Source organism: Calidris pugnax, unplaced genomic scaffold (assembly GCF_001431845.1).
Source record: "Calidris pugnax isolate Ruff unplaced genomic scaffold, ASM143184v1 scaffold398, whole genome shotgun sequence".
In the NCBI taxonomy this organism is placed as follows: Eukaryota; Metazoa; Chordata; class Aves; order Charadriiformes; family Scolopacidae; genus Calidris; species Calidris pugnax.
In genome coordinates this window covers 3645852-3672134 of record NW_015091280.1, presented here as the reverse complement: position 1 = coordinate 3672134, position 26283 = coordinate 3645852, and the positions used below count along the sequence as shown (strand labels likewise).

Sequence of the window (26283 nt, the reverse complement as noted above, 5' to 3'; positions counted from 1 at the left end):
AGTATTTGAAGAACGTTTTTATTTAAAGAATTTAATACCTATGAACTATTTCCCCATTTTCTAAATAATCTTACTGGTCAAACCCCCATGATTTCTTCTATAAAAGCAATATGGTCTCTTTACACTGCAGAAATGTTCAGTTTCCATTTTATGGAGTCATTTCAAATAAGTTAATTATTCCCAAATTAGCTTGGAGTTTGTACTAAAATAGGTGCAGTTGATTATTTTAATTTTTATATTTCCATATTATTTTCATTTAGGTATTTTATTGATTGAATAATTTTTGCAAAGATGTCTTGCTAATGGTGTGTTTATATTGCCCACTATTGTCATATTTATTTCATATTTCAAGCATCAGTTACAGGATATATGGTCATTGCTGGTCCAATCAGGTGGATCTAGATACCAGGTAGCAAATAAAAGTAATAGAAACAACCTCAAATAAGATTTGTTTTAATTTTTGTGATGCTTTGTTTATCTTAGATTATGTGAAGTGTTTACAAGGTATTTAAGTTCTTAATGAACAGCTCTAATTCAACTATTGTTGTTTTATGCATGCAACATTTATTTTCTTCTCTTCCAGAAGTCAGTGCTGTACATGGCTGATGGTTTGGTTAACACTAGGTATTTGATATGAGAGGTTACCAGCTTGTTATTTTCAGTGCTATGGTGAGAAAATAGACAGGGAAAAGAGCATATATAAAGCAATAACTCAAAAAACAGAATGCAATACATAAGAAGGTCTAAAGCAGCTTGTCTAAAGCGTCTCAGATAGGAAAGGATATGCTTTGATAGCATTCATTATGCTTGAATTTGGGCTTTTTGTTTCTTTCTGTGGCAGTCTGGTACACCTATTCTTTCTCCCTTCTGATATGATAAAGTTTTATGATGGGTGTTTATCATAAGCAAGGTGAAAGTATGAAATCACTCAGTGTGTTCTGCTCTAGCATATTCCATGCCATCCACATGGAATTATACCTTTCAATCTGTCAGACGGGTGACCGCTTCACTTCAGTGGCATGTCTCCGGGTCAGGTTGCACAAAGTGCAAGTGGATAGTGTTTGCTACTCAGCATATAAGGTCTTTAGGTAAACAATGGGGTAGATACAAATTTTGTTCTTAATTACTAAGTCATTAATTATAAATTGAAAATGATCTGCAACATAATACTTCCAAAATTTTTTGCATTTCTCTTAATGAGATTGCATTTCTCTCTGGAGAAGAGAAGGCTGAGGGGAGACCTTATCAACGCCTACAAGTATCTCAAGGGAGGGTTGAAGGAGGAGGGAGCCAGACTCTTTTCAGTGGTTCCCACTGAGAGGACGAGGGGCAACGGGCACAAGTTGGAACATAAGAGGTTCCACTCAAATATGAGGAGAAACTTCTTCACGGTGAGGGTGACAGAGCCCTGGAACAGGCTGCCCAGGGAGGGTGTGGAGTCCCCTTCTTTGGAGATTTTCAAGACCCGCCTGGATGGTCCTGAGTAACATGCTCTAGCTCTAGGCAATCCTGCTGCAGCAGGGGAGTTGGACTAGATGATCTCTATGGTCCCTTCCAACTCTAGAAATTCAGTGAAATTCAGTGAAATTCAGATATTTTTTATACCTACTTATTTTGAAAGGTGAAGATAATCACAGAGGTGATGTTTTTTTCCACTTTGAGCCAATATCTGTAACAATTAACTCTTGCTAGGGAAAAAAAAAAACACAACAAATAAGCAAAACTTACTAATAGTATTTTCAGTACTTAAAGAGGAGATCTGGAGGATATTTATAGTGTTTTTTCTTTCCTGTGTCTGTCACTCTGACCTCCCCACAGAGGCAGCCATCAGGTGTGCTCCATCTTCTTTGGAATAATGATATATTTGAAAAGATTAGATGGCTAAGGGAGGTACAATAATGTTTTGCTTGACAGAAAAGATGAATATTCTGAGCCTTTGGTTATAATATAAAAGTTGTCAAAATGCAATAGATGATTTTTTTCTTGTTCTTCAGTGTTAGCTTGAACAAAGAAATACTTGGAATTTCAATTTAAGCATTGTCAGTTCTTAAGAGTTACTGGCTTTATACTGTGCAGTTCTTTCTGTGACTATCATGAATAAAGGTTGTAGTAGTCTAAGACAAATTCAGTATTAAAAATTTCAGTGCAATAAATTTCTATCCAGGTGCCCCTCAAACAGCCTGCATTGTAAAGTTGAAGTTATTTCCATTTTTGTTTATTTTTTTATTTTTTTTTAAACACAATTAATGGGTTTCCATCCTAAGATTCCCTACACTTCGCTTCAAGTCCTAGGAACCCATATACACAGTTAACCTCATTACCTGAGGTAACAATATAAAGCAGAAATTCCTTAAAAATAATTTAAAAAAACCCCCAGATGTTCCTTAAAAATTCAATGACTTTTCATTTAGTATTTGCTTAAAAATAGTTTTGAAATAAAAGCTTCTCTGTTTATTTACCTAATAGTCTATAAAAATATTTAATAAGAGTAGTTAATGTATCAAGGATATTGCATGTTACTTGTTTTTTAAGGCATGCAGGTCTCACTAAGGTGATCTAGGGCTTTGCTACCACCAAACTAACTACTACCACTTACACCTCTTTAATGTTGAATAGTCGTTCATAGGCCATGTACAAGTCAGATGAGCTCTCTTTTCCCGCTGAGATATAATCTTTCTTCCGTTCAGAGAAGGGCAAGACCTTTTCTTTTAGGAGCAGAGTGATCTTAGATCAGTTCTGAGTGAACATACTTCATAGATGCTATTTGCAGTAGATGCTGAGTGATTTTAGAATGGTATTCATGTGGACTTTGTAGTAAAATCCAATTACAGAGGAAAACCAAAACTGTATTGGCTTTTGAACTGTCACTGCTTTTAACAAGGAGCAATGTGATTTCTAAAGCAATTGGATATTTGGAGGAGGGTAGTCAAGTACAGAAACCTTGCTTATGAGAATAATATTCCTGGTCTTCAGGAACAATTTTTAAAAGCCCAAGTATTTTCTGCAATAAATATAAATGATTTCTATTATTCTTATGCACATACCTAGCAGTTTAAAATGCAATGCTTGTGTTATCTTAGCTATAAGATATTTACCCGTATTTTAAAAATAAAATTTATTGCAAAGCAGAGAGTCTTATGCCAGTCCGAGCTTGGAGTGGCTGTGCATACATTAGCCATACATCCTTAAAAGAAGGTAATCCTAACAAAATGCGTACATTAAACTATTAATTTGAATGGCATCATTCAGTAGAATACTTATTTCAGACATTTGAAAACTAATTAAACTTCTGAGTGCTTTTGATTTTTGAGCTCAAAGTTTACATAAGTTCATACTCATTTATGTACTTGTATCAGCATTATTTTTGCTTTTGTTTGACTGTCAGACAGATTAGGAGAAAGCAAATCATACCTGTTTCAATCTAATTTTTAAGATACACTCTCCTTTCCTCAGGGAATTCTGTGCATGCATTACAGCTAGATACATCTTTCCTGAACGCTTCAGATAAGGTTTTTTCACATGCTTCTTTTTACCGTAGCCTCTTACTGGACACACGGTGCTTTATGTATTCCAAAGCTTCCTTTCTTTTGCCTGGCTATATCAGACTGGTAGCTCGTGGACATGTGGCTATTGACCTAATGGAATTAGCTCTCCTGTGTGTCATTTTTCAGCGATGACTCACCAGTTTGCTGAAGGTCCTGAGCATGAGCTGGCACTTCTGTTGTTACTACAAAGCAATATTTCTATAACACTAGTTCTCAAGGTCATCTTATTCTGTGCTTGGGATATCCTCTTTCTATATTGACTTCCAATGTAGAATTGCCTTCCGGTTTTGTCAGTAGCAGAAGTAATTGACTCGGTCCTGGTTTTGTGCCAAGACCATTAATGGAAATACCAAATAACAATCCCAAGACAGATTCACAAGGATCTTTACTAGATACTTCCCTGTGTACCATGAACTTTGCATTTTCAGAGTAACCCTTTATTGCCCTTTCTTTAGGCAGTTCTGTATACGTTACAATTGAAATACTAAAGCCTGTCTTTTCTATCTTAACTGATACAAGATGCATTTAACTAGATTTTTATTTCCATATAGCTCTGTGGACATTCACTCCTTTGTTCACCTTTCTGCATTTACAGTTACAAAAAAAAAGCTTTCCTATTTTGGCATCCTCAATTCAATTATTTCAATGACCAGTCCATGTAGTGTTTCAGAGTCTGTCTTTTAAAATTTGAGAAGCTTTTTGTGTAGTCCTCAGTAGAGAAATCCCTTGGAATACCAGAATCCAAACACTAGTCACAGCCCTTGTTCTCCAGGGTAACTAGAAGGTTGCCTCTTCCCATAACAACATCTTTATATGGTAGTTTGTCCTTCTGAAAACATTAGAAGTCTCTAACTACCTCTAAACCTGGTATCAAGGAGCAGCAAGAGCAGGGCTACTCCCTGAAGGAAGGCAAGCCAGGAGCCAATTGTAATAACAGAGCTGACAGAGCCTTCATCACCAAGGGCCAACACCTCCCCCAACTGAGGTGAACAGGGCAGACCCAGAGGTGGAGGCCAAGTTCAGCCAAGAGCCCAGATCCTCAGGTACGTTCATGGTGAGGAGGCAGGTCCCAGGAAATCAATCCATAGTTGAGAGTAGGATCAGGTCACTGGGCAAATCCATAGTCATGAGGCAAGTCTGCCAAGCCAGAAAGCCAGTCCGTGGGTTGATTTCTGGATAAAGGGGCCTTATGGCCAGAGCTGGGGCTGAGCTAGAGCCTATCACCCCTACAGTGTCATAGGTCAGGTTGGGACTGAAGTGCTGGGGCTGAGCTTAAATAGAGCTCCTGGCCCATGGCTGCAAATGGAGGCCTCAGGTGAGGTTTATGGAGGCTCCTCGGGGCTTGTTAGTGCACTTGGGGGTCTGCATGCAGTTTGCTGCAGTCAGTACCTACTCAAAAGCAATCTTACAACAAATAATAGTTTTACCTATGCTGTTGATTCATATTTTTTGGATTCTTGTGTTTATTTTGTATAATTTGGCACTATTAAGGCTGGGGGTTTTATCACTCAATGGAGTATTCAGTGTCACTAGTTCAGACACAACTGCTGTTCCACTACCTCCTGCAACAGCAGACTTTGCCACTACCCTGCAGTAGTCCAAATTTCTGTCTCTCTCTTTTTTGTTGATTTTTAAACTGTTAGCCTGCTGCAGAAAGAAAAGGTGTGTGTTTGTGTTTCTTTATGCTTTTATGAGATCTGCATTCAAAGCTCTTAGCAAACCATGGTGCCTTAGCAGGGCTTGAGAAGTTAGTTTGAGTCTTCCCTTCGCTATGGAGAGGCTTTAACTGGGTCAGACTTTTGGATTATCATTTCCTTAACAAATCACTCATCATATTTAACATGCTTAAATTTGTATGTGGCATCAGATTTAGCAGTCCTGTCATTTGTATGTTACTAGCTTGTAGATTAGCTCTCAAACCTGTATGTGTTTATTAGGCTTTTTTTTTAATTGTATGACTAGTGGTGCTGGATGAGAAATGATCTTTTGTCCCTTAAAAAAATGAATAGAACTTTAAAGATTATTTTCCAGTGTTGGTTAAAAACAGTCATATTTTATGTATACATGCATATGTATGTATTTATATGTACATGTGTTATTCATATGTATTTCTTTAAAAATAGGGGGAATGCAATTTTAAAAAATATCCTAAGTTATATTTATGTGTGTTATTTATGGTATTTGTGTGTGTTATTAAACACACACAAGAAGCATGATTCTACCTGATTCTTAAATCTTGTTTCACTTTTGGAATAATTTCTGTCAAACTTCCCTAGCACAATATATGCCTGCTAGCAGTGGTAGGAATTGTGGCAACTGTTGTAAAGCTCCTTACTTGGTTCCCAAGAGAGAAAGCTTTTTTTTTTTTCCTGTCACTGGTGACCGCTTGACCCTTTAAAACTTAGCAAATTGTTTGTAGAAAATTACATTCTGTGCAGCACTCAGTGACATTGATGGATCCTGGAAGTAGCGTTCTGCTGATGATTATTAGCTGATTTGTGGCAATTTCACTAGGGAACATCCTACCAAAATCTCTCCTTTGTAAAATGATCAATTTCCTGAATGGGAAACTGCTTAGATAACCTGAACAGACCTGGTTCTTTTTAGCAGCTCAGGATCTTCACAGAAACAAAGGTACTTAAGCCAGGCCCAGGCATACATGCACTACTAGTCTTTTCTCTAACTTTCCTTCCCAGACAACAAGGCACAGCAGGTGACCCGTTTTAACATTGATGATATACTTTAAAATTAAACAGTTATGTTAACTCACTTTTTTTCATCTGTAATATATGCCAAGAAATAGCATTCAGAATTTCTTGAAAGGCCTGAAATTTCCTTTTTTGCAAGATTTTCCTTTTTCACAAGAGGCAAGCAAAAAAGCCTGTTGAATAAAAAAAATCCAAACAAAGGCTGTCTTCTGCAGGATTAAACAGGCCTAGTTTTATTCAAGCTTTTCCCATGGGATTAGTCTTCCCCAGCTACTGGGGAGGCAGGAGGCAGTGCTTACCTTTCTAAGCTTGCACTGCAATGTGGTGTCATCGCACGTCAGTTTGTGGCAAAGGGAAAACCATGTTGTTTGAGTGTAGTGTAACCTACCATTTCAGATGGGATTATGTATCTTTTGACTGTTTGCATAACCATAGACATGACTCATGTTTTAAGATACAGTTTTTAAATATCTGAAATTCAAAGGCTTTTTTAGACTCAGATTACATAAAACTCTTTCTCTGAGTCAGTTCTAGAGGAATCGAAAAAGTGCCACCACATTTTCCTGCGGGGAAGGTGCTGATCTTTTGAATGTGTCCAATACAGGATGTCATTCTGGAAGAAAGAAAAATAATGATCTTCACCACATGCAAAATTAAAGACTTGGATTTTTCTCGCAATAAGCTCTTTACACTACTACCACTTCTTTTGCTTGTTGTAACTTTATGCATTTTCCAACATTACTAGCTTTACTGGTGGTGAGATACAGAGTGCTGGCCTCGGCTTCAACACCTCTGGGATGCTGAAATGCCATGGGGACAGATACTACATAAATAAACCAGTTGATTTGCATCAGAGCTATTGCCTCATGCCTGCCTGGGAATGTCTTCTGCATGGAGAGGGACTCCTTGGTGAACTTCTTAAATCAGTGCTAAGTCAATGAAAGACATGCTACGGAGCTTTAGGATGAGGATTGGCCTATGATGCTGCAGAGGACCAACATACAAAGACCCTAGTTCAAGTCTAGTTGATGTTTTGCAATTTAGTGCTGAGATAAATGAGTGTGATATAGAACATTTAGGGTTTATGATCTCTGGGTACACATTACTGGTTTTGCCAAGTTGAAAGCTAATTCTGTGAAATGAAACTCCTCTTCCAATCCAAGAGATATTTGTGTGACAGAAACATAGGTCTTCCATTATTCTTCCCTGTGAGCAGTGGCATTTTATATAGTGTGGTTTTATATAAGACATTCTTCATATAACTGGAAGTGAGAGTGCAGTTGCAGATATGTTACAGTTAATAATTAAGACACAGCTCACATACAGTAAAGAATATTTTGCATGAGTGCCAGATAATTTGATAGAGCTGAGAAATGAAAATGTGGCTGAAACCTGAAAGCTGCTGAGATCGTAAAAAATGTTTCAGATACATATAAGACTCCCTATTTTTCATTTTGGGTAGAGGAATATAATGGTTTAACTGGTGAATAAGAGACTATAAAGATCAATAATTCATATATTGATGTATACATGTGATTTATACATATATTCGGGTATAAAAACCAACACACTTTTATTTTTACCTTAAGTATCTGAAGAATTTTCTGTTCTTGTTTGGGTGCAAAAATGTTAATCTCGAGTTTATGGAACAGATGGGGTACAGAAATCTTATTGTAATAATGTACTTTATATGACACTTGAAATTCTAAGGGAGCTGTTTAAGTTGGCAACTGCAGACAAATTATGCACTGCTGCAGATCAAATCTTAATATGGGATGAATGGGCTGAGTATTATGACTGAATATTACTACTAAAATTGCAACTCAGCTGATGTGTGCAGAGGCAATAAAGTAGCCATAGTTCTTTTAGTCAGTGATGTACAAGTCTTCAAGATTTTAGTAACAATAGATACTAAACATACTTTTAGAGCGTTTCATGAAGTTTCAGCTTCCTCTTAAGAACAAAATGGTTTATGATTATCATTTAGATTAAAAGTTATAAAGAAAATCTGAGAATTTTGAAACACAGACCAGTGACTGCCAGTATCCTGTCTCCTTTGTCTGGACTCTGGATTAACGGTTGCTCTATGTTTCAAAATGTTTGCTTCAGATCTTCTTGTAAATTTTAATCTGGTTTAAGACAGTGGGGAGAGCACCTTTTTTCAAGCTTTCTGAAAATGAGGTCTGTTGAACACCAAACTCCTTCACCTAATAAATGCATATATATATATGTATTTTTATTACTTTCCCTTCCACTGATATTTAGAAAGAATGTATCTGAGTATTTGCTTTAAGAGATTTCATTGACTGCCAGAACCTAGAATTTTTTCATTTATGGAGTCCTCTTTATCTAGGGCTAAAAAAAGTCAGTGAAACTTCAGCTGTGCAGGCAATAGTACTTCTTTTGACAAATTGTACAGATACACAGATGTACACATTAGGTAGCAGAATTGAGTAGTTTTGTGACTTCAAAATAATTACCTATTCACATCTCTGTATTAATGTGGTGTTCTTATTTATGTTGTGTGGTAACTTGGCTGGAGTAGGATAAAATGTATGAGAAAGATAAGAACCTGTTAGAGCCAGTCCAGAGGAGGACCACGAAGGGCTGGAAAAATATCTCCTTTGAAGACAGGCTGAGAGAGGGGGACTGTTCAGCCGGGAGAAGAGAAGGCTCCAGGAAGACCTTACTGTGGCCTTTCATTACTTGAAGTAGGCTTGTAAGAAAGATGGAAAGAAACTTTGTATCTAGGGCTGTAGTGACAGGAGGTAACAGTTTTAAACTGAAAGAGGGTAGATTTAGATTGGATATAAGGAAAAAAATATTTACTATAAGGATGGTGAGACACTGGAACAGGCTGCCCAGAGAAGGTGTGGATGCCCCAACACTGAAAGTCTTCAAGGTCAAATTGGATGGGGCTTTGAGCAACCTGATCTACTGAAATAATGTCCCTGCCTATAGCAGGAAGGTTGGAAAAAAAATATTTACTATAAGGATGGTGAGACACTGGAACAGGCTGCCCAGAGAAGGTGTGGATGCCCCAACACTGAAAGTCTTCAAGGTCAAATTGGATGGGGCTTTGAGCAACCTGATCTACTGAAATAATGTCCCTGCCTATAGCAGGAAGGTTGGACTAAATGATCTTTGAAGGTCCCTTCCAACCCAAACCATTCTATGATTCTATGAAAATATGGACTGTAAAGATAGCTGAAACACGTCTTTTAATTAAAGCTGCTTGTTTGGGTTTTCTCTGAAGCAGGTTGCAAACACCATAATTAATTGGATTTAAAAAATTAAACGCTTCAGTTGAGAAGCACAGTGGTATGCACGGCGTGTCCAGGTGGCTGCCTAAGGCAGGTGGTAGTTTAAATGTAGAGGGCTGTGAGACATCTGCATTAGCAGAACCACAGATTAGGGAGATGTGGCTGAGAGCATGAATAGTCCTTTCAGATGTAACTTCCTGTCATTAATACTTCACAAAATTAGGAAATCGTTTGAAGCCAAGAAGTGGCATTACAGATGTGTCATGTTAGCTTTTGGTCACAGTCCAGTGAGAATGATATATATAGCCTGGTCCTTGGAGATATTTGTTCTGTATCACAAAACTATGAAATCTGACCAAATTCAGTGTGGCTGACAGCCTCGTTCCTGTAGAGCCAGCCTGTAGTCTGTCACGGGATAGAATGGACGTGGGATACCCAGACTGACACCAATTAGCACTTCTTGTCAGGACATGTATGTACTCTATGCTTATATGACTCCAGCAGTAGTATTACTTAATTGAGCCTGACACTCTTCTCCAGGGGGCAAAAGCCATTTTTTTTTAGGACAGTAACTTACTGATGCCAAATCCAAAACCATTTGCTTTTGTCTTAGACAGTGACCTTTGAGAACGATTTGTCTTTCAAAATTATATAACTCCCTTCCCTTTTATAATCACTCATGGATCTTTTTGTTGTTGTTTTTTTCCAGACTGGAACAAACGGATTGAATACAAGCCGGGATCTGGCAGCATACCTTTGTTTCCCAGCATTCGTCTAGAAACGTGTGATGGGCCAGTTTCCTCAATACATACCACGATTGAATTACAGACCAATTACATTGGAAAGGGCTGTGATCGTGAAACATACTCAGAAAAATCTCTGCAGAAATTATGTGGTATGGATATGGCTTTCAGTTGATATAATAATCCTATTTTTCCAGATAAAGCACCGGTCCTGTGAGCTATAAGCATGTGATATGTGGATATGTGATATGCTCAGCTGGTTCAGTTTGGATTGCAGCAATGAAAATGAAGGGGGTGGTGATATTTGACTGGTGTTCCATTCTTCTTTTCCATTAGTTTTCACTATTTTTCAAACCTTCTCCCTGCTTAAACTTTTTTTTTCCTCTCCTGCTCCTCTTCCCTTCTGTGTTTTCTCTCTTTTCTCATTCCACCTCTTTCTCTCTTTCTTCCCTCTGCTACTAATACTGGTGTGACAGTGTAGTGAGATTTCAGGTATAGATTTGCCATCATAGGAAGACCGTAGGATTTGATGAGAATTGAACTTCCATCTTGTGTTTCATTCCTCCTGACTCAGCTTTCTCTTCTGCTGCTAAGTCCTGTGCCAGAGTAAAAACAAACAAAAAATAAAGGAACATTTGGGGAAATCATTTGAGCAAAAATATTTAAGAAACACTAATTTCAGAAAAGAGGTATCCTGGTGGAGAAAGGTTTCCTAATTATTTTCTTCCTATTTTTCTGCTTTTTGATAACTTGTTCTAAATTAATTTTGCAACGTAGATTGAATACTTGAGGACACTCCTGTATTTTTATGACTATAAGATTATGTGTATGGCAAAGTAGTGGCCACACGTTAAGCCACTTATCTTTTGCCTTTTGAGATCTGCTGTCTCTCCTCCTTCTTGAAAATCCTATCTTACTAGGGTCCTCCTCTGAAGCCCTGATGGTGTGGAACATTGATTCACACCTTCTCCAAAATATCTCTTTACCTGGCTCCTGTCTGAGCTACAGTAGCAAATGTACATCTTTTTTTCCATTTAAATGCATGGATTTTGGTTTGTGATGTTCTGCTGTATGGCTTACATTTGCTTTGATAACCACACAGCAGTGTTGCCTATATGTTAAGATCAATATACTAACCTTTAAGAAATAGTTTTGCAAATGAAAATTTTCAGCCAGTGTTACTGAATTATTAAAAATGGAGCGTCAATTCCCAGGGACAAATAGTTTGCAGTTACAATTACCAATTACCTGGGGGGATTGGGAAAGTGAGGTAAAGGTGAGTGGGAGTAGTAGCTTTCTCATAAAATCTGGAGATCTGGTGGAGAGATGTCCTGTCTGACATTACTGCTGAACTTCCAGTTTTTACTCAGCACATCTGTGAAGGAACAGAATGTAAAGCACTTGAAAAAATAGATAAAATGTAAAAAGTATATTTAAATGGGAGGAAAAATTCTCCCTACTGAAAGAATATGGGTTTTTGTCCAAAGTTTCCATATCTTCATAGAGAAGAACAGGTAGTGTAGAAACTTAGACTAGGACTTTGATAAAAAGATGTAAATACAAATGAACATTACATCAGAAATGCATTTGGACTAGCTTACACTTTTGTATTTAGTATTTATTTCCATCCTTAATGTAGAGAGGACTCTCATGAAAGCAGGTTAAATTATTTCTGGAAATCTGGGATTTTTTCTTTCCAGAAATGACTTTATTGTATCTGATGGTTGGATGAATAAATTCTTTGAGAAGGAAGAAAACCCAGACATTTTTTCTACCAGTAAAGCACTGTGCTATTGCAGAGTGCAGAGCTGAGTGATCACAGACAAATATTCATCTGTCCCATATAAAATGCAAGTTTCTTTCTTTATAATTAAGGACCCAGTTTATAAACCCTGTGTTCATTTCTTCCTTTATCTGTTGGAAATCTAGAGAATTCAGATGCTAAGGACAGTGTATTAAAATTCATTTTTTATATGACCGATGGTTTAAGTCTGCCTTTCAATAACCCAGTGATTTGTACTCACTTTGACAGTCAAGGTGGGCAGTTTAAATTATTAAATTATGCTTGAGTCATTTTAAATTCAAGGAGTTATTATTGTTGTGCCTCAAAGCAAGGCTTTTGACACTGTCTCCCATAACATCCTCATTGGGAAACTGAGGCAGTATGGGCTGGATGAGGGGACAGTGAGGTGGATTGAGAACTGGCTGTGTGACAGGACCCAAAGGGTAATTATTAATGGAGCAGGTTCAAGTTGGAAGCCTGTAACCAGTGGAGTCCCCCAGGGGTCAATACTTGGACCCGTGCTGTTTAATATATTCATCAGTGACCTGGACGAGGGGACAGAGTGTATCCTCAGCAAGTTTGCTGATGATACCAAACTGGGAGGAGTGGCTGACACCCCGGAGGGCTGTGCTGCCATCCAGCGAGACTTGGACAGGCTGGAGGGCTGGGCAAAGAAGAACCTCATGAGGTTCAACAGGGAAAAGTGTAGGGTCCTGCACCTGGGGAAGAAAAATGTCAGGTACCAGTATAGGTTAGGGGTGGACCCGCTAGAGGCAACTACTGAAGAGAAAGATCTAGGGGTCCTGGTGGACAGTAAAATGACAATGAGTAAACAGTGTGCTCTTGCGGCCAGGAAGGCCAATGGTATCTTGGGTTGTATAGGGAAGAGTGTAACCAGCAGGTCAAGGGAAGTCATTCTCCCCCTCTACTCTGCACTGGTGAGGCCACAACTGGAGTACTGTGTCCAGTTCTGGGCTCCCCAGTTCAAGAGGGACAGGGAACTACTAGAAAGAGTCCAGCGTAGGGCTACAAAGATGATTCAAGGATTGGAGCATCTCCCTTATGAGGAGAGACTGAGAGAGCTGGGACTCTTTAGTCTGGAGAAGAGAAGGCTGAGGGGAGACCTTATCAACGCCTACAAGTATCTCAAGGGAGGGTTGATGGAGGAGGGAGCCAGACTCTTTTCAGTGGTTCCCAGTGAGAGGACGAGGGGCAACGGGCACAAGTTGGAATATAAGAGGTTCCACTCAAATATGAGGAGAAACTTCTTCACGGTGAGGGTGACGGAACCCTGGAACAGGCTGCCCAGGGAGGTGATGGAGTCCCCTTCTTTGGAGATTTTCAAAACCCGCCTGGATGCAGTCCTGAGTAACATGCTCTAGCTCTAGGCAATCCTGCTGCAGCAGGGGAGTTGGACTAGATGATCTCTATGGTCCCTTCCAACTCTAGAAATTCAGTGAAATTCAGTGAAAAAGCATTTTAGTAAGCATTTTTTCACCTTGTCATCCAACAATAATAAAAAATAAAGAATGTATAAAAGCCAAAATTTGGACTGCAAAAATATATCCAGAATAAATCTCACTAAAAAAAAAAAATCAGTTAAGGGGCCTAGAATATGGTGGAAATATGACTATGGTGCTGTCTTCTTTCCTTCTAAACACAGATAAAATGGAAAATAATGGGATTGCTAATCCTCACATATGGCAAATGGGAAACTGAAATATGGAAACACTATCAGATTCGAGGCCATACTCCAGCTAAGAGGGTAGATCCTGCCCTCTCTCCTTTATCTTGCATAGTGTAGCCTTGCAGGCAGCTCAAAGAAAGTTGTTGATCTGATTGAAAAATAATAATTTAAGCTTGGTTTTATTTGGATGGCTAGCTTCCTGCTGAGCCAACAGTCTGGTCCAGTTCAAGAAGCAGCATCAGCACGTGCTTAACCTGGCACAGAGTTTGCAGCACAAACATGAAGGTGGGGAGAGAAGGTGGGGACAGCTCTGTAAGTTGCTTGTGAACAGAGTTTAATATGCAAGGGGTACCTTGGGTGTCTCAGTCCAAAACTGCGCTTAATGCAGTGGCCCCTGCATTTTTCTGGAAGCATTTTTAGAAGAAAAGGGCATCAGCCCCTACATTTTGGAAGAGCACTGATCCAGTAGCACGATAAGATTCTTCTGGGAACACCTCCAGCTAGATCCTGTTTGTATTGCTCTGGGCCTGTGTGTGTAGGTGTTTGAGCAGTTTGGGATGCTGGTTGGATTTACATTGCTCTGGGCCTGTGTGTGTAGGTGTTTGGGATGCTGGTTGGATTTATTAGCATCGAAACAGTATGATTTCTTCCAGCTAAATCTCCCAAGCACATAATCCAATAGTTATTCGCAGGACAGGATTAACCCAAGCTAACAGGATGAGGCTCCAAAGTAACCCATAAATCTCCATAAAAAGATTGGCAGATAAGTAGAACCTGTCAAGCTTGGTACTGATTACTCAAATGCTCTTACACAAACCCGACCTTTAGTTGGGAAAATCGGGTGGTTTACTTAAGCACCTTCCTGAATCGGAGTTTAACAAGCAACATGAAAAACTTCCATTTTGGAGTTTTCCTACAGATTGATTCTAGTGGAAAAAATAGATGTTTCCAAATTTTTATGGCCAATGTAGATAGAGGGATGAAGCATCTCCTTTGAGCCCATCATTTACCTAATATAACCATGTGCCCATTTACAAGCATATTTCTTTGGATATACACCATGGTGCATGCAATTACTGTTCCCTCTGTAAGTTTCAAAAATGATCATGAAAATTAACACAAGAGGAAACTGATTGAGAAAATTATGGCTTTGCTTGTGTCCTGTGCCAGTAATTTCATTTTTTAGCAGCTTAAAGTAAAAAAAAAAAAAAAAAATTAAAAAAATAGAACATTTATCACAAATTGTGCCATCTGGAAAAATTGAGTTTGATGTATTCCTGTTGATAACATCTGTTTATTAAGCAATGCAGTGTGGTGTATTATCCAGAACTAAAATTTATAAAATAAATACACTTTGTTTCTGTGCTCAAGTTCTAAACATGTAGGTGTTAGGTTTGGCACTAGCATCACTTCAAAATAACCTCATTTTACAGTTTGGAGAATTATCTAGGAAATTATTATCTAGGAAATTCAGTTACCAAGTATATCAGTGTTCTTATATCATTATTATTATATTTTAAAAAATCTATAGGATACAATTCCACAAATTCTTAGCTTAAAATTCTACACTTCTGAAGAGTTGGGATCTTTCTTCTTTCCTTGGATGCTGAAGGAGGGTGGGATATCTTACTAGCTTGGGATGTTTTTTCAGTTGTGGTTTGTTCACCATAATTTTCCTTGACAAATCATCAACAAGAATACAAAGATTGTTTGTTCTTTTTACTCTGGCAAGCATGCTTTCTGCTAAATGCTGTCTTTCACCAGCTAAGTGAAGGCTCTGGGTAGCTCATTACATGTTTAAAAGTGTCTGACAGTTGCTAAGCTGTAAGGAAACACAGAGCTGTAAAGAATTGTGCTATTTTATCAGATCTTGGCACCACATATTTTTTCCATTTCTGGATTTTGATTTGGTTGTGGGTTTTTTTCCAGTTAATTCTAACAAACAAATACGATGTAGCTGGGAACCACTCTGCTAATGATTTGCTTTGGGGTTGAGGAGGTAGCTAATCTGAATTATGAGTAACAGTAAAAGTCTTTACTTCATGAGTAAAAGTCTTAGATATATCATTAGACAAGAACACATGGAGTTACAACCATCATGTATCTGCCAGAAGAAGCATTAAAGTAATTTTATCTGTTTTATGGTGAATACTCTGTTTGTATTGACATTTATCCCAACATTACTGTGAATATCCATGGCTATGTATGGACATTATGTGACTTGTCCCACATTCATCCCCACTGTACTGTATTTTGCAGCACATCACCCACATATACCATAACTGCTGTGCTGTCAGGGAAGGAAGATGTAAAGCTTCCCCGCTGGATGTAAATAATTTGATTTTAGTCTTAGCAGTTTTAGTCAGGGCAGTTCTTTAAATAACTGAAGAAACATCATTAATGAATTTTAGAGAATAGAGAGAATTTTCAAGAAAGATAACTTTACAAAAATTTCTGTAGTTTTCTGTGCAATACATTTAACCTAGAGAACTCTTACTGGCTTACTATGGTCAGTATTCTATAATGTGTATGTGATTTGACAGTAAAGCTAGTAGGGCCGTTTGGGTAGTGAAAATAATCTAAAGAGTGTGAATTGGACCCTTGACTTTATTAAATTAATTTGCACAGCTTTTTCATTAATCTTTCATCATGTTACTCATTATGTATCATTTGCAGGAGCTTCCTCAGGTGCCATTGACCTGTTACCATCTCCCAGTGCAACAACGAACTGGACAGCTGGGCTTCTCATGGATAACAATGACATGATTTTTAAATTTGATGGAAAGCAAGGAGCCAAAATCCCAGATGGAATAGTCCCAAAGAATTTAACTGATCAGTTCACCATCACTCTTTGGATGAAACATGGACCTAGTCCGGGATTAAGAGCTGAGAAAGAGACTATTCTCTGCAACTCTGACAAGACCGGTGAGTTTGTGTGTTGAAAAAATGTTTGGAAAAGGGCGTAACAAAGTCAGTAGTGTTACCATCTCTCCTCAGTTAATTTGGTCTGGAAGAAAAGTTACTAAACTGAGACGGTGCCACTCTAAGCATTGCTGACTTGAAAGTTTATGGAGGGGACTGGTGTCTGCCTAAGTTCCAAGTACTGGTTCTCTTCTTGGGTAATCTCTGTGAACACATCTGTAGGAATTCACAGGAAATGGTTGACAAAATAATTAAATTGGGTGGGTTTCTTTACTATTAGGATTGGGAAAAACAGTTCTAACTCTTCATTGAAACTAGCTAGATTAAATATTGATTTGGATTTTATTTATTTATTTTGGACATAACGCTTCCATAAGCAAGACTAATGCAGTGTAATTCAAGAAGATGCTTACCATGTGTGGCTTCCCTGAGAACCATAATGATCCATGATATTGAGAAAAGTCAATTATTTTGGGGTTTTTTTATTTGAATTAGTTTTGTCTTTTAGTTGTATATTGCTTTCAATCACATTCACCTAAAGAGAAGCGTTGATGATAGTTCAGATCATTGATCTTATTGGTCCCTCCTTCCAGAGATGAACCGCCATCACTACGCCCTGTACGTGCACAACTGCCGCCTGGTATTTCTGTTGCGCAAAGACTTTGACCAGGCTGACACCTTCCGTCCTGCGGAGTTCCACTGGAAACTGGATCAGGTACCTGTGGCTTTCTCTTATCTGTAACCCATCCTTATCTTCCTCCCCTTCAGAAATCATAGAGAACAACTCAGACCCTAGCACAATTGTTTGGGGAAATCCGACATCGTTTGCAGTTATGTTGCAACTTGTAACTGTTATGACTCTAATTGGGATCCACATAAAAAGGGATAGATGAGTTAACATTGCTGAGTCATTTAATACAGTAGGTTTGGTGGTTTTTTTTAATTGAGTCACTTCGAACAGTAAGTAGAGGTTTATATCCTTTGGCAATGGATAGAGACATGAGATTTTATATAGTTCCCTAAAAGTTTTCCATTTATCATTTTAAAAAATCTACTTTATCAGCACAATGGAAGTGATGGAAACCTTTTCAAGAAAGAGTATGCTGACACACAGAAAGGCATTTGTAATATATTATAAATCTAATCTGTAGGCTTTTACTTTCATCTGCTCTACCGTATGTAACTTTTCATTTCTCCTTATTACGAAGAGTATATCACAAGGAAATTATTATTAAAGAGATAAGAGTTGCCTTTCATAGCTTTATTAATTCTAAGCAGGATAACCATCATTTGGATGAAAGAAGACAGACTTCAGCAAAGTAGCATTTTCTCAAAGCAAGTTTCTTCATGTCTTTGAATCCAAACTATGATATTGGAGATGTAGATAAAGGAATAGTTACTTTCCTAATTCACCTTCAAAATGCATATAAAAATATTTTCTTTGTCGTGATTATCAGATTGATATGTAGGAAAGCATGTGATGATCATAGCACTTGCTTTTCATTTCCATTAACCAGTTTGGAACCAGTTTCTGAGGTACTTGATATGAAATCTTACAATGTCTAGAAAGGGGTGAATTTACATTAAGTCATATTGAAGATGACAAGTCATGAGTAGCTGATGTCACCTTGGATAATGCTCTTCTGAGTGCTGAAGATGGATTTGTATTTCTAAACTGTATAGTAAGCAAATTAATGATAATACAAAGTTTATGTAAAGTATTTTGACTTTGAAAGTTGAATGCAATCAACTTTTTTTCTCTATCTTTTTGAATGAGAAAGGACCAATGTCCTCTCAATAAATGAAATTGGTGTGTAACTTTTGTAACATAGCCGTGACAAAATACTGGAAAAATGTACTGTCAAAGATAATATTCCAATGACAGGGATGTATTTGATTGTGTGAAAGAACCTCTTCATCTCTATTGCCATATACAATTACTTTATTCTTACTCTACTTTCTCCACATCATTTCCATACTTTAAAAAAAACCAAACAGGATAAATGGCATAAACTGGAAAGTACAGGAATGCTAACATCTTTGCGATTATTTTTTTCTTTCTTATATCATAAAAAAAAGACAGTGTATCCTGAACTATTGGCTTTCATATCAAGGAAATTTTTGTGTGATCAGCCTTGCACTGGAATTTGATTAGCATCCATGTTATTGATGAGCAACATAAACTGTTGCTCTTTTGATAGTGTATTTTGCTTGCAGGAAGTGCTACTCATATCAGAAATCTTCTTCTGGGTGATCTGTTGATTTGTGAAATCTGAATGATTTGGAGGGTGCATTGTTTCTAAGCAACTGCTAAGAATGTGTGTATCTAACTTGTTAAATACAAGTGGTATTTTTTCTCTAACAAAAGATAAGGAATACCTTAGGCAAGTCTACAAATTTTGTCTGAAATTAATAAACCTAGGGGAGTTGCACCAGCAGACAACTTCTCACATTTTCAGCTGACTTCTAAGTACAATCCCAAATATCTTGTGAAAGGAACTCATTGTATGTGATGTAAATCTTAGGGGAACCCTAAGATTCCAAGTAGGGAATGACTGAATAAGTCCTTGGAGATATTTTGAGATCCAGTTGATTGTACTCTTGAGTTACATTTCTGGAGAATTATTTTGTTGAAGCCATCTCAGCAAGAGCATATACTAAAGGCAGTTCAAAGTAGTGCTTGACACATTACCTCTTCTAATTTCTACTGCTTGCTTCTAAACTGTATATTTCATCGTCTGCCAATAATTGTGTCATCTAAAATACACTCCCAAATTGTAGCACTTCAGAAAAGCTGAGCTGCAGTTGGGCACTGGAAGGAGCACCTTCCTAACTATTATTGAAAACTCCTGTGTCATGGAAACTAGAGATAGAAATAGTATAGATACAACAGTATAGTTTTAACTGTTCTTTCTAGCTGAGAAAGAAGGTAAGATTAAAGTATAAATAAAATTTGTTTGGGGTTGTGTGACCAGATTTCTATGATTACTGATTTATATTGACATGGTGATACTATTGTAAGTTTTTTCATGGAAGGACCTGGTAAATATTGCTCCTTTACCTCTTATTCAATGGTCCATCTGGCTTATATAGTAAAGGGAATTAGAAGAAACAAAAAATAAAACATATGTGAATAGTGGGCTTGTAAGGAACTTGCATGATTTTGAAGCAAGACAGTCAGAAACTTTCATTTCAAAATTATGCCAGCTTCTATCTACCTACCTTAGAAAACATGGAATATTTAAAAACCACATCAAAAAGGAAGTTAGCATCCCACTGCAAACTCCTCTGGATCTCAATATGAAAAGAAGCTAGGGCTAGATTTTCAAATGTAGATTTAGACACTTCTGAAAATCCCACCAGGTGATTATTTGCATATTTAGATACTGAAATACCTCTGGAAATCTAACCCTCAGAACCTTTCATTCTGTAGTGAAATAGGCTCAGATTCCTTGGTTTTTTTAAGAAAAGCATGGGAATTAAGCTGTATCTAACTTTTACAGTTTTTTATCATCTGCACTGCACTGTGACGTGGGCTGCTGTCAATGGCATTGCATATGTGACTCTGGAAGACAGTTCAAGGGTTGGCACAGCCATAGCAGAGCAAAATGTGGCAGAGTGCTTTATTGCTGAGCTCGCTTTATTATTGTGACGATCCATAACTTGTTTTAGCTGAGAGGAACCCGGTGACCTTGGAATAGGGTGAAGCATAAACTCGTGAAATCATTTATCATTCTTACTGCAGAGTAGTAAAATTTATTATACCACCTGCTTTGGGCTCTATCTAGTCCATAAGACTCCTCATTCTTTTAAGGCACTGGCCAAGAATCTGAGCTTATTGTCATTCCAAATTTAATTTAATTCTCTGGATCTCGTTTCTGTGGTGGGTGGGTGTGGCACATCTCTTAGCTGCAGACTGTTGTGGGCTGAATGCAAGGAGTCACATAACATTTTCTGTAGCTACACCTGAGCCACACACCTGAAGCCTGTGCAGTAGAGTGTAGCCATCAGACCTGTCATGCAGAGCAAGTGTCTGAAACCCCCATATAGCAGTGGCTGCCAAGTTACCTCTGGGAAGATTGTGCCTTTACGTTAGTTCATAGACCTAAGGATTTCTTTTCAGCATGGTTTTCAGTGTATTTAGCCCTATATGTTGCATTAAAATTAATGGACTTTGCTAGACTAATTTTTTTGCTTACTGTGCTAAGGACGCATGATCTGAGAGTGCCGTAACACTGGGCATATGTGCCTTTCCTACCAACCTGCTAACACCTGACATGAGGATGTCAGTAAAAAGTGCTAGTAATCAGAGGTAACGGACTTTAAACTGATTATAAAAAACACAGGAAAAAAAGAAATTGATATAGTTTGGGTTTTTCCCCCACTTTCATCCTTTTGGAAATTAACCATCTTAGTTGTGAGAGAATCCATTAGTAGTAATCTGGAAGAAATGGTACAGAAAGAAGCATGTTAATCAGTGTCAAGTCTCTAATGCATGCTGGGTGATAAAAACTGCATGGTTTTCCCAAACAATTGCAGTAGATGCCAGATGAGAGGTGGTTTGTTCCTTTCACTTATTCCCATTTCCTTGGAAGTGCAGATGTTTCCTTTGTTTCAGACTCATGACCTTTTTTCTGAGTTTCCCATGCAAAGGTTTGAATTGAGTACCATGATGTGTTTGTCAACATTTTTATCATTTATTTTCTCAGACTTAACTATAAAACGCTTTTAGACCTGAGCACCTATTACAAAATTTTTTTTCACCAAATTCAGTAAAGGCACCTAAATCATCACCTAAGTGTTTCAAATAGGTAGGAACACAGATGTGGTTTTAAGTGAATGATTTAGGCAGCCAAATATAAACTTGAGCCATGTAAAAATAGCATATGAAAAAGAAAAACAAAGGCTTTTTTTTTTTTTTTAGAAAGCTGTGATGATTTGTTAGGATTCCCTTCTATTGGGATGCTCATTTGCCTATATGCTCACCTTATAGACGCATGACTGGTTTTAAGAAAATGATCAGATTGTACAGCCCCCTCTTGCACAAAGGGGATAACTGTGTATGGGGTGGGTTTGGTGGGGACCTGAGCCTTCTCAGCTCCATAGAGCACAAAAGTACCCATGGAGACTTGGTGAACTTCTTAACTCACGTCTCTGATCACACTTCCCTTCAGCCGCTGAGTCAAGCAGAGCAGGTCAGGTGCTGTGTCAAGCCTTGTCAAATTCCTTGATGCGAGTATATCAGCATTGCAAAAGAAATCAGTTTATTAGAAATGGAATTCTGTTGGGATCAGTGGGAAAATGGTCATTGATTTTAACAAGGGCAGGATTTCACCTGAGAGATGTTAAAAAAAAAAAACAAACCCAAAATCAAGCCTTCCTCCTTCTTTTCTTCCAATGCAAAGATATTTTGAAAAGTACTTCGGGGAACTCTGTTAGCAACTCTATTTTAAAGGTTCAAACTAGTGCCCCTGGATTTCACCTGAGAGATGTTAAAAAAAAAATAAATCAAAATCAAGCCTTCCCACTTCTTTTCTTTCAATGCAAAGATATTTTGAAAAGTACTTCAGGGAACTCTGTTAGCAACTCTTTTTTAAAGGTTTAAACTAGTGCCCCCAAGATATTTTGAAAAGTACTTCGGGGAACTCTGTTAGCAACTCTATTTTAAAGGTTCAAACTAGTGCCCCTTTCCTTCATTGTCATCTGCAGGAAAAACCTCTTTTGATCCTTGAATTTCTGTTACAAGAAGTGACAATTGTGTGTTCCCCATTTCTGGCTAATAGAGAGAGAACTCTCTCCCTCAATTTCTGTCTATTTTAACTGTTGTTTTCTATAGCCTACACAGAACCAAATCAAAATAATAGTCTGAGTAATGAACCAAGGCATTCAAGCCTTTGGTGACAATAGAAAACATAACATTAAATAGGACAATGCAGGATGTATTTCACACTGTTCATCATGAATATTACATTTCTCATACTAATATTAAGGATAGTCAACTCAAGAGGTATTTTTTCATTCCCCTAAATAAACAGAATAGGAACACTTTTTTGAGTAGAAAAAGGGATCTTAGCCAGGGATGAACTTTTTTTCATGTACTTGTTTTTATTCACAATGGGAAATTATTTTCTGCTTTATACCCATGTTACCATCCTGAAAATAGTCTTCTAGCCCAGAGGCAAAATTGCTATTGATCTCCTTAAAAAAACAGGGAATGCGCTGCATGATCTGGAGTCATTCTAAGTCAGCAAAAAATAGATAAACATGCAGAAAGTTATTGTTTCTTTTCTGAGATGAAATAAATTGCTTTGAATAACCCAAGATAAGCCTGTGGTGCTTTTCATTGTCGAAAACCCTCAAACAATTACTTTCAAATTTGCACAAGAGAAAGGTTTAGATAAATCTGAATATGATGCATTCTGTCTCTGTGTGCACACACAGATGATGAAGGATCAAGGCGAGGCCTCCATTTGTGTTTAACAGCTTCACGGGCCACACACAGTAGGGTCTTATACCTGTAGAACAGTCCAGTCAAGCCCTTTGTTCCTATTTACATTTTAAAATAAGCAACTGTGACAAGGACATGGTAGATCAGGAACTGATTTCTGAAGAAATTTATGTTACATGGTAAGAAGGCAAAATGAAGACTATTTGGTATCTGGACTTTTTCCTACTTAAATTAGATATTTCCATTAAATTACAGCAATTGTGAGTGAAAGTTGTTCTTATATGCTGGATTTTTAGAAACTGGTTAGTTGTGTGCATCTAGTTTAAAGAAGACAATCTTCACATTATGAAAGCTCTTGTAGCCTCCTTCTTGAGAGACTCAGAGAGAAAGGTAATGAGAGAATGTTTATGGAAAGCAGGTAGTATTCTCAGTCCTAGAAGGTTAAGGATACAAAGAGGAGATAGGATGGTGCAAGCTCTCATCATCTCTGTGCGTTGAATTTCACCTCTAGATAAAAGGCTTGTCAGTCCCATACTTTCCAACATGATGTCCTATTGAAGTTGATTTATTTTTTTTTAATGATGGTGTTTAGTTGTTAATTTTTAGTTGAAGCTCAAAAGAGTTTCTTGTGCTCTTGGTCACTTGTTTTACAAATTGATATGCAGACCTGCACTTCTCTATGCATACATCAATAATAAAACTACAGAAAGAAGTAAGTTAGGTGTTTTCCTATGGAGCCAGTAAGAGATAAATGCTAAATGCATCATGCTAGTCCTTTAATAGAGATTAAACAATTCCAGGACTTAAGAAGTCTTTGCAGCATCCACGACAATCCAAGTGTTTTGCATTGTAGCCCTGTCTGTTCTGAAACATTTTATTTACCAGTTTCCATCTTTAAATGGTATTTTGATAAATTTTTATTCAACATCTTACTTCAAAATAGCTTTTGCTAGCACAAGAATGAGTCAGCAGTGCTAATAAACACAAAATATATACATATTTAATGCAACTGTAATATCACTGCTAATAAAATCTTGACAAACAAGTCACAGTGGCTGGCAAGATTTCTGATTTCTGCAGTTCAGCCCAGTGTGAAATGCAGTGGCTGCTCTCTGCTTCTGTAGAACTTCTGTGACCTTTAAGGAGCAACCGAGCTGCCTGCAGAAAATATTTTCTAATTTATCTATTTGCATTTACTTGAAATTACTTGGACATATTTCTGTGTATTTGTGTTCTGCATTTTGCAATTTTCTCATTTTTCTGACTGTAACAGTTTTATTATAATGGTATAGGATTTTCAAACCTGTTGGTGCTGGCCTGCTGTTCCCAAAGACTTAAGATGAGCTGAAATGGTATCTATGGTCTGTTGTCTTTCAGCTCTTACCTACATGAGAAACTGTTGCTCATCTGTAGTTAAGTTTGTTACCTAGGGAAGTTCAAAGTTAGAACTGTTGCAACCAGCAAGCCCTTTACATCCTGAGGCACCTCTATTTTTATCAAATCAAAGAACAGGGAAAAAAAAAAAAAAAACAGGAAAGAAATTGTGTAGGAAATGAAAAAGAATTTAAAAACGGTTATAGCACCATGAAATAATGAGACATATTATACTCTTAAAGCTCACAGTGGGAAGGCCTCCAAATCAATTTAATTTCTTACATAGAGAATATCTTGGTATGGAGTTATTATTAGGCATTAATATGCCTAAATAAACTGGATTAAAGTGTCTGTTAACTTGCCTTATTTCTACAGTACTCTGGGAACTCCAGAAATAAAAAGCCTAGAACAGAAATTCCCAATCAAGCTATGCATGTGAAGCTGAAGTCACTTTTTTTTTCTTATTTATCGGCTATTTATATTTTACACTGTCCCTGATTTATCAGTTATGCCACCAGAGTTTGTGCAAAGCATGCCCAAGCTGTTTTGAAAATATTGCTGAAGAGCAAGATCTGTTACTTGGGCCTCTGTGTTGTTTATCTTTCAAGAAGAGTAGGCTGGCTTTGGAGCATTGAGGCGGTGTTTGAAGCATTTCACAAAGGTAGGACCAATACCTTTATCCTTCCAAATGCACGTTAGGAGATAAATAGTGTGTGTTTTCAATAAATATAAATTCATTTATATATGTGCATGACCTGTTTGTTCTGGCCTTGGAGCCGTGGTTTCTGGATATCCACAGTTCAGGAAGAAAGTGTTTTTTCCAGTGATTTACTTTGCACATCTGGATCGTCTCTTGGCAATAGCAAAGCCTAGAAATGAATATGTTTAAGCACATGATGAACAATTATGTAAAAATGCCTAACTGAGCAGCTTTCTAGTCATAAAGTTAAAAAATAAACATACCGTGCTGCCTAGCTGTAGTCACCGAGTGTTACTGAACAGACATGCTTGCTTGATGCAATTTAGCAGCAAGAAAGGTAGATTATAATAGAATTATTTCATCGTGAACGAACTATGGATCTAATTTACTAAGACACATTGAAGTTACAGCGTGACAGCACAAAGACATGCTGCAGCTACAGTACATTATCAGGGCTTTCAGGTTCTTTATCTGTCAGTATGATTAAGCAATTTCATTATTTAAAGCTGTAATTAAGCCATCCATATTTTTGAAACCTATTGTGAAAATAAGTATTACACATTACGAGTTTCAAGGCTCCAAAAGCAGCTCACAGCTTGTGTGCAAATTAGTTTACAAACTCTTATGCTACACTGCAGTGTTGGCACAATGCAACAGTGAATATACATTATATAAAATGGTTCTTATTTGAAAACTGAGTATCTTATTTTCTAATGCAGTTATTTTCTTGTACTCCGTAAGAGAAGAAAAAAGATTCTTGTTCCAGGATTTTTTTTCACTGTGCTATGGCAATGCTAGATATGACACAAGAATTTCTTGAAGCCCATCTTTGATCATTAGGCCATTAGGCCCCAGGGCGTGTGGCTGGTTACTCTGCAGGGTGGTGACTTGGGTGAAAGACTCTTCAGGACGGGCAGTTCTCTGAGGTGAAGGGAGTCTCTTCTTGTGGAATAGATGTTGGTAGACAGTCGGAAATAGCATGGTCTAACAGGGAAAACATTTCTGGCCAATATCCAAAGCAGAATTAATGGCAAGAGGGAGTCATTTGTACAGCTCAAAGACAGGTGCTGGTTTGAGAAGAGCATAATATTAATAACGTGAAATTCTGGC

General features: G+C 37.6%; 1 protein-coding gene across 1 annotated transcript in view; it reads left to right on the top strand.

Annotated features, from left to right (window-relative positions):
* The window catches only part of CLSTN2 (calsyntenin 2), a 221311-nt gene that overhangs the window by 135563 nt on the left and 59465 nt on the right, over positions 1-26283 (top strand). The window contains exons 5-7 of the mRNA XM_014960649.1: positions 10226-10411; positions 16406-16654; positions 17245-17366. Of these exons, the coding sequence (XP_014816135.1) occupies positions 10226-10411; positions 16406-16654; positions 17245-17366 (557 nt within the window). The remainder of the gene's footprint in view (positions 1-10225; positions 10412-16405; positions 16655-17244; positions 17367-26283) is intronic.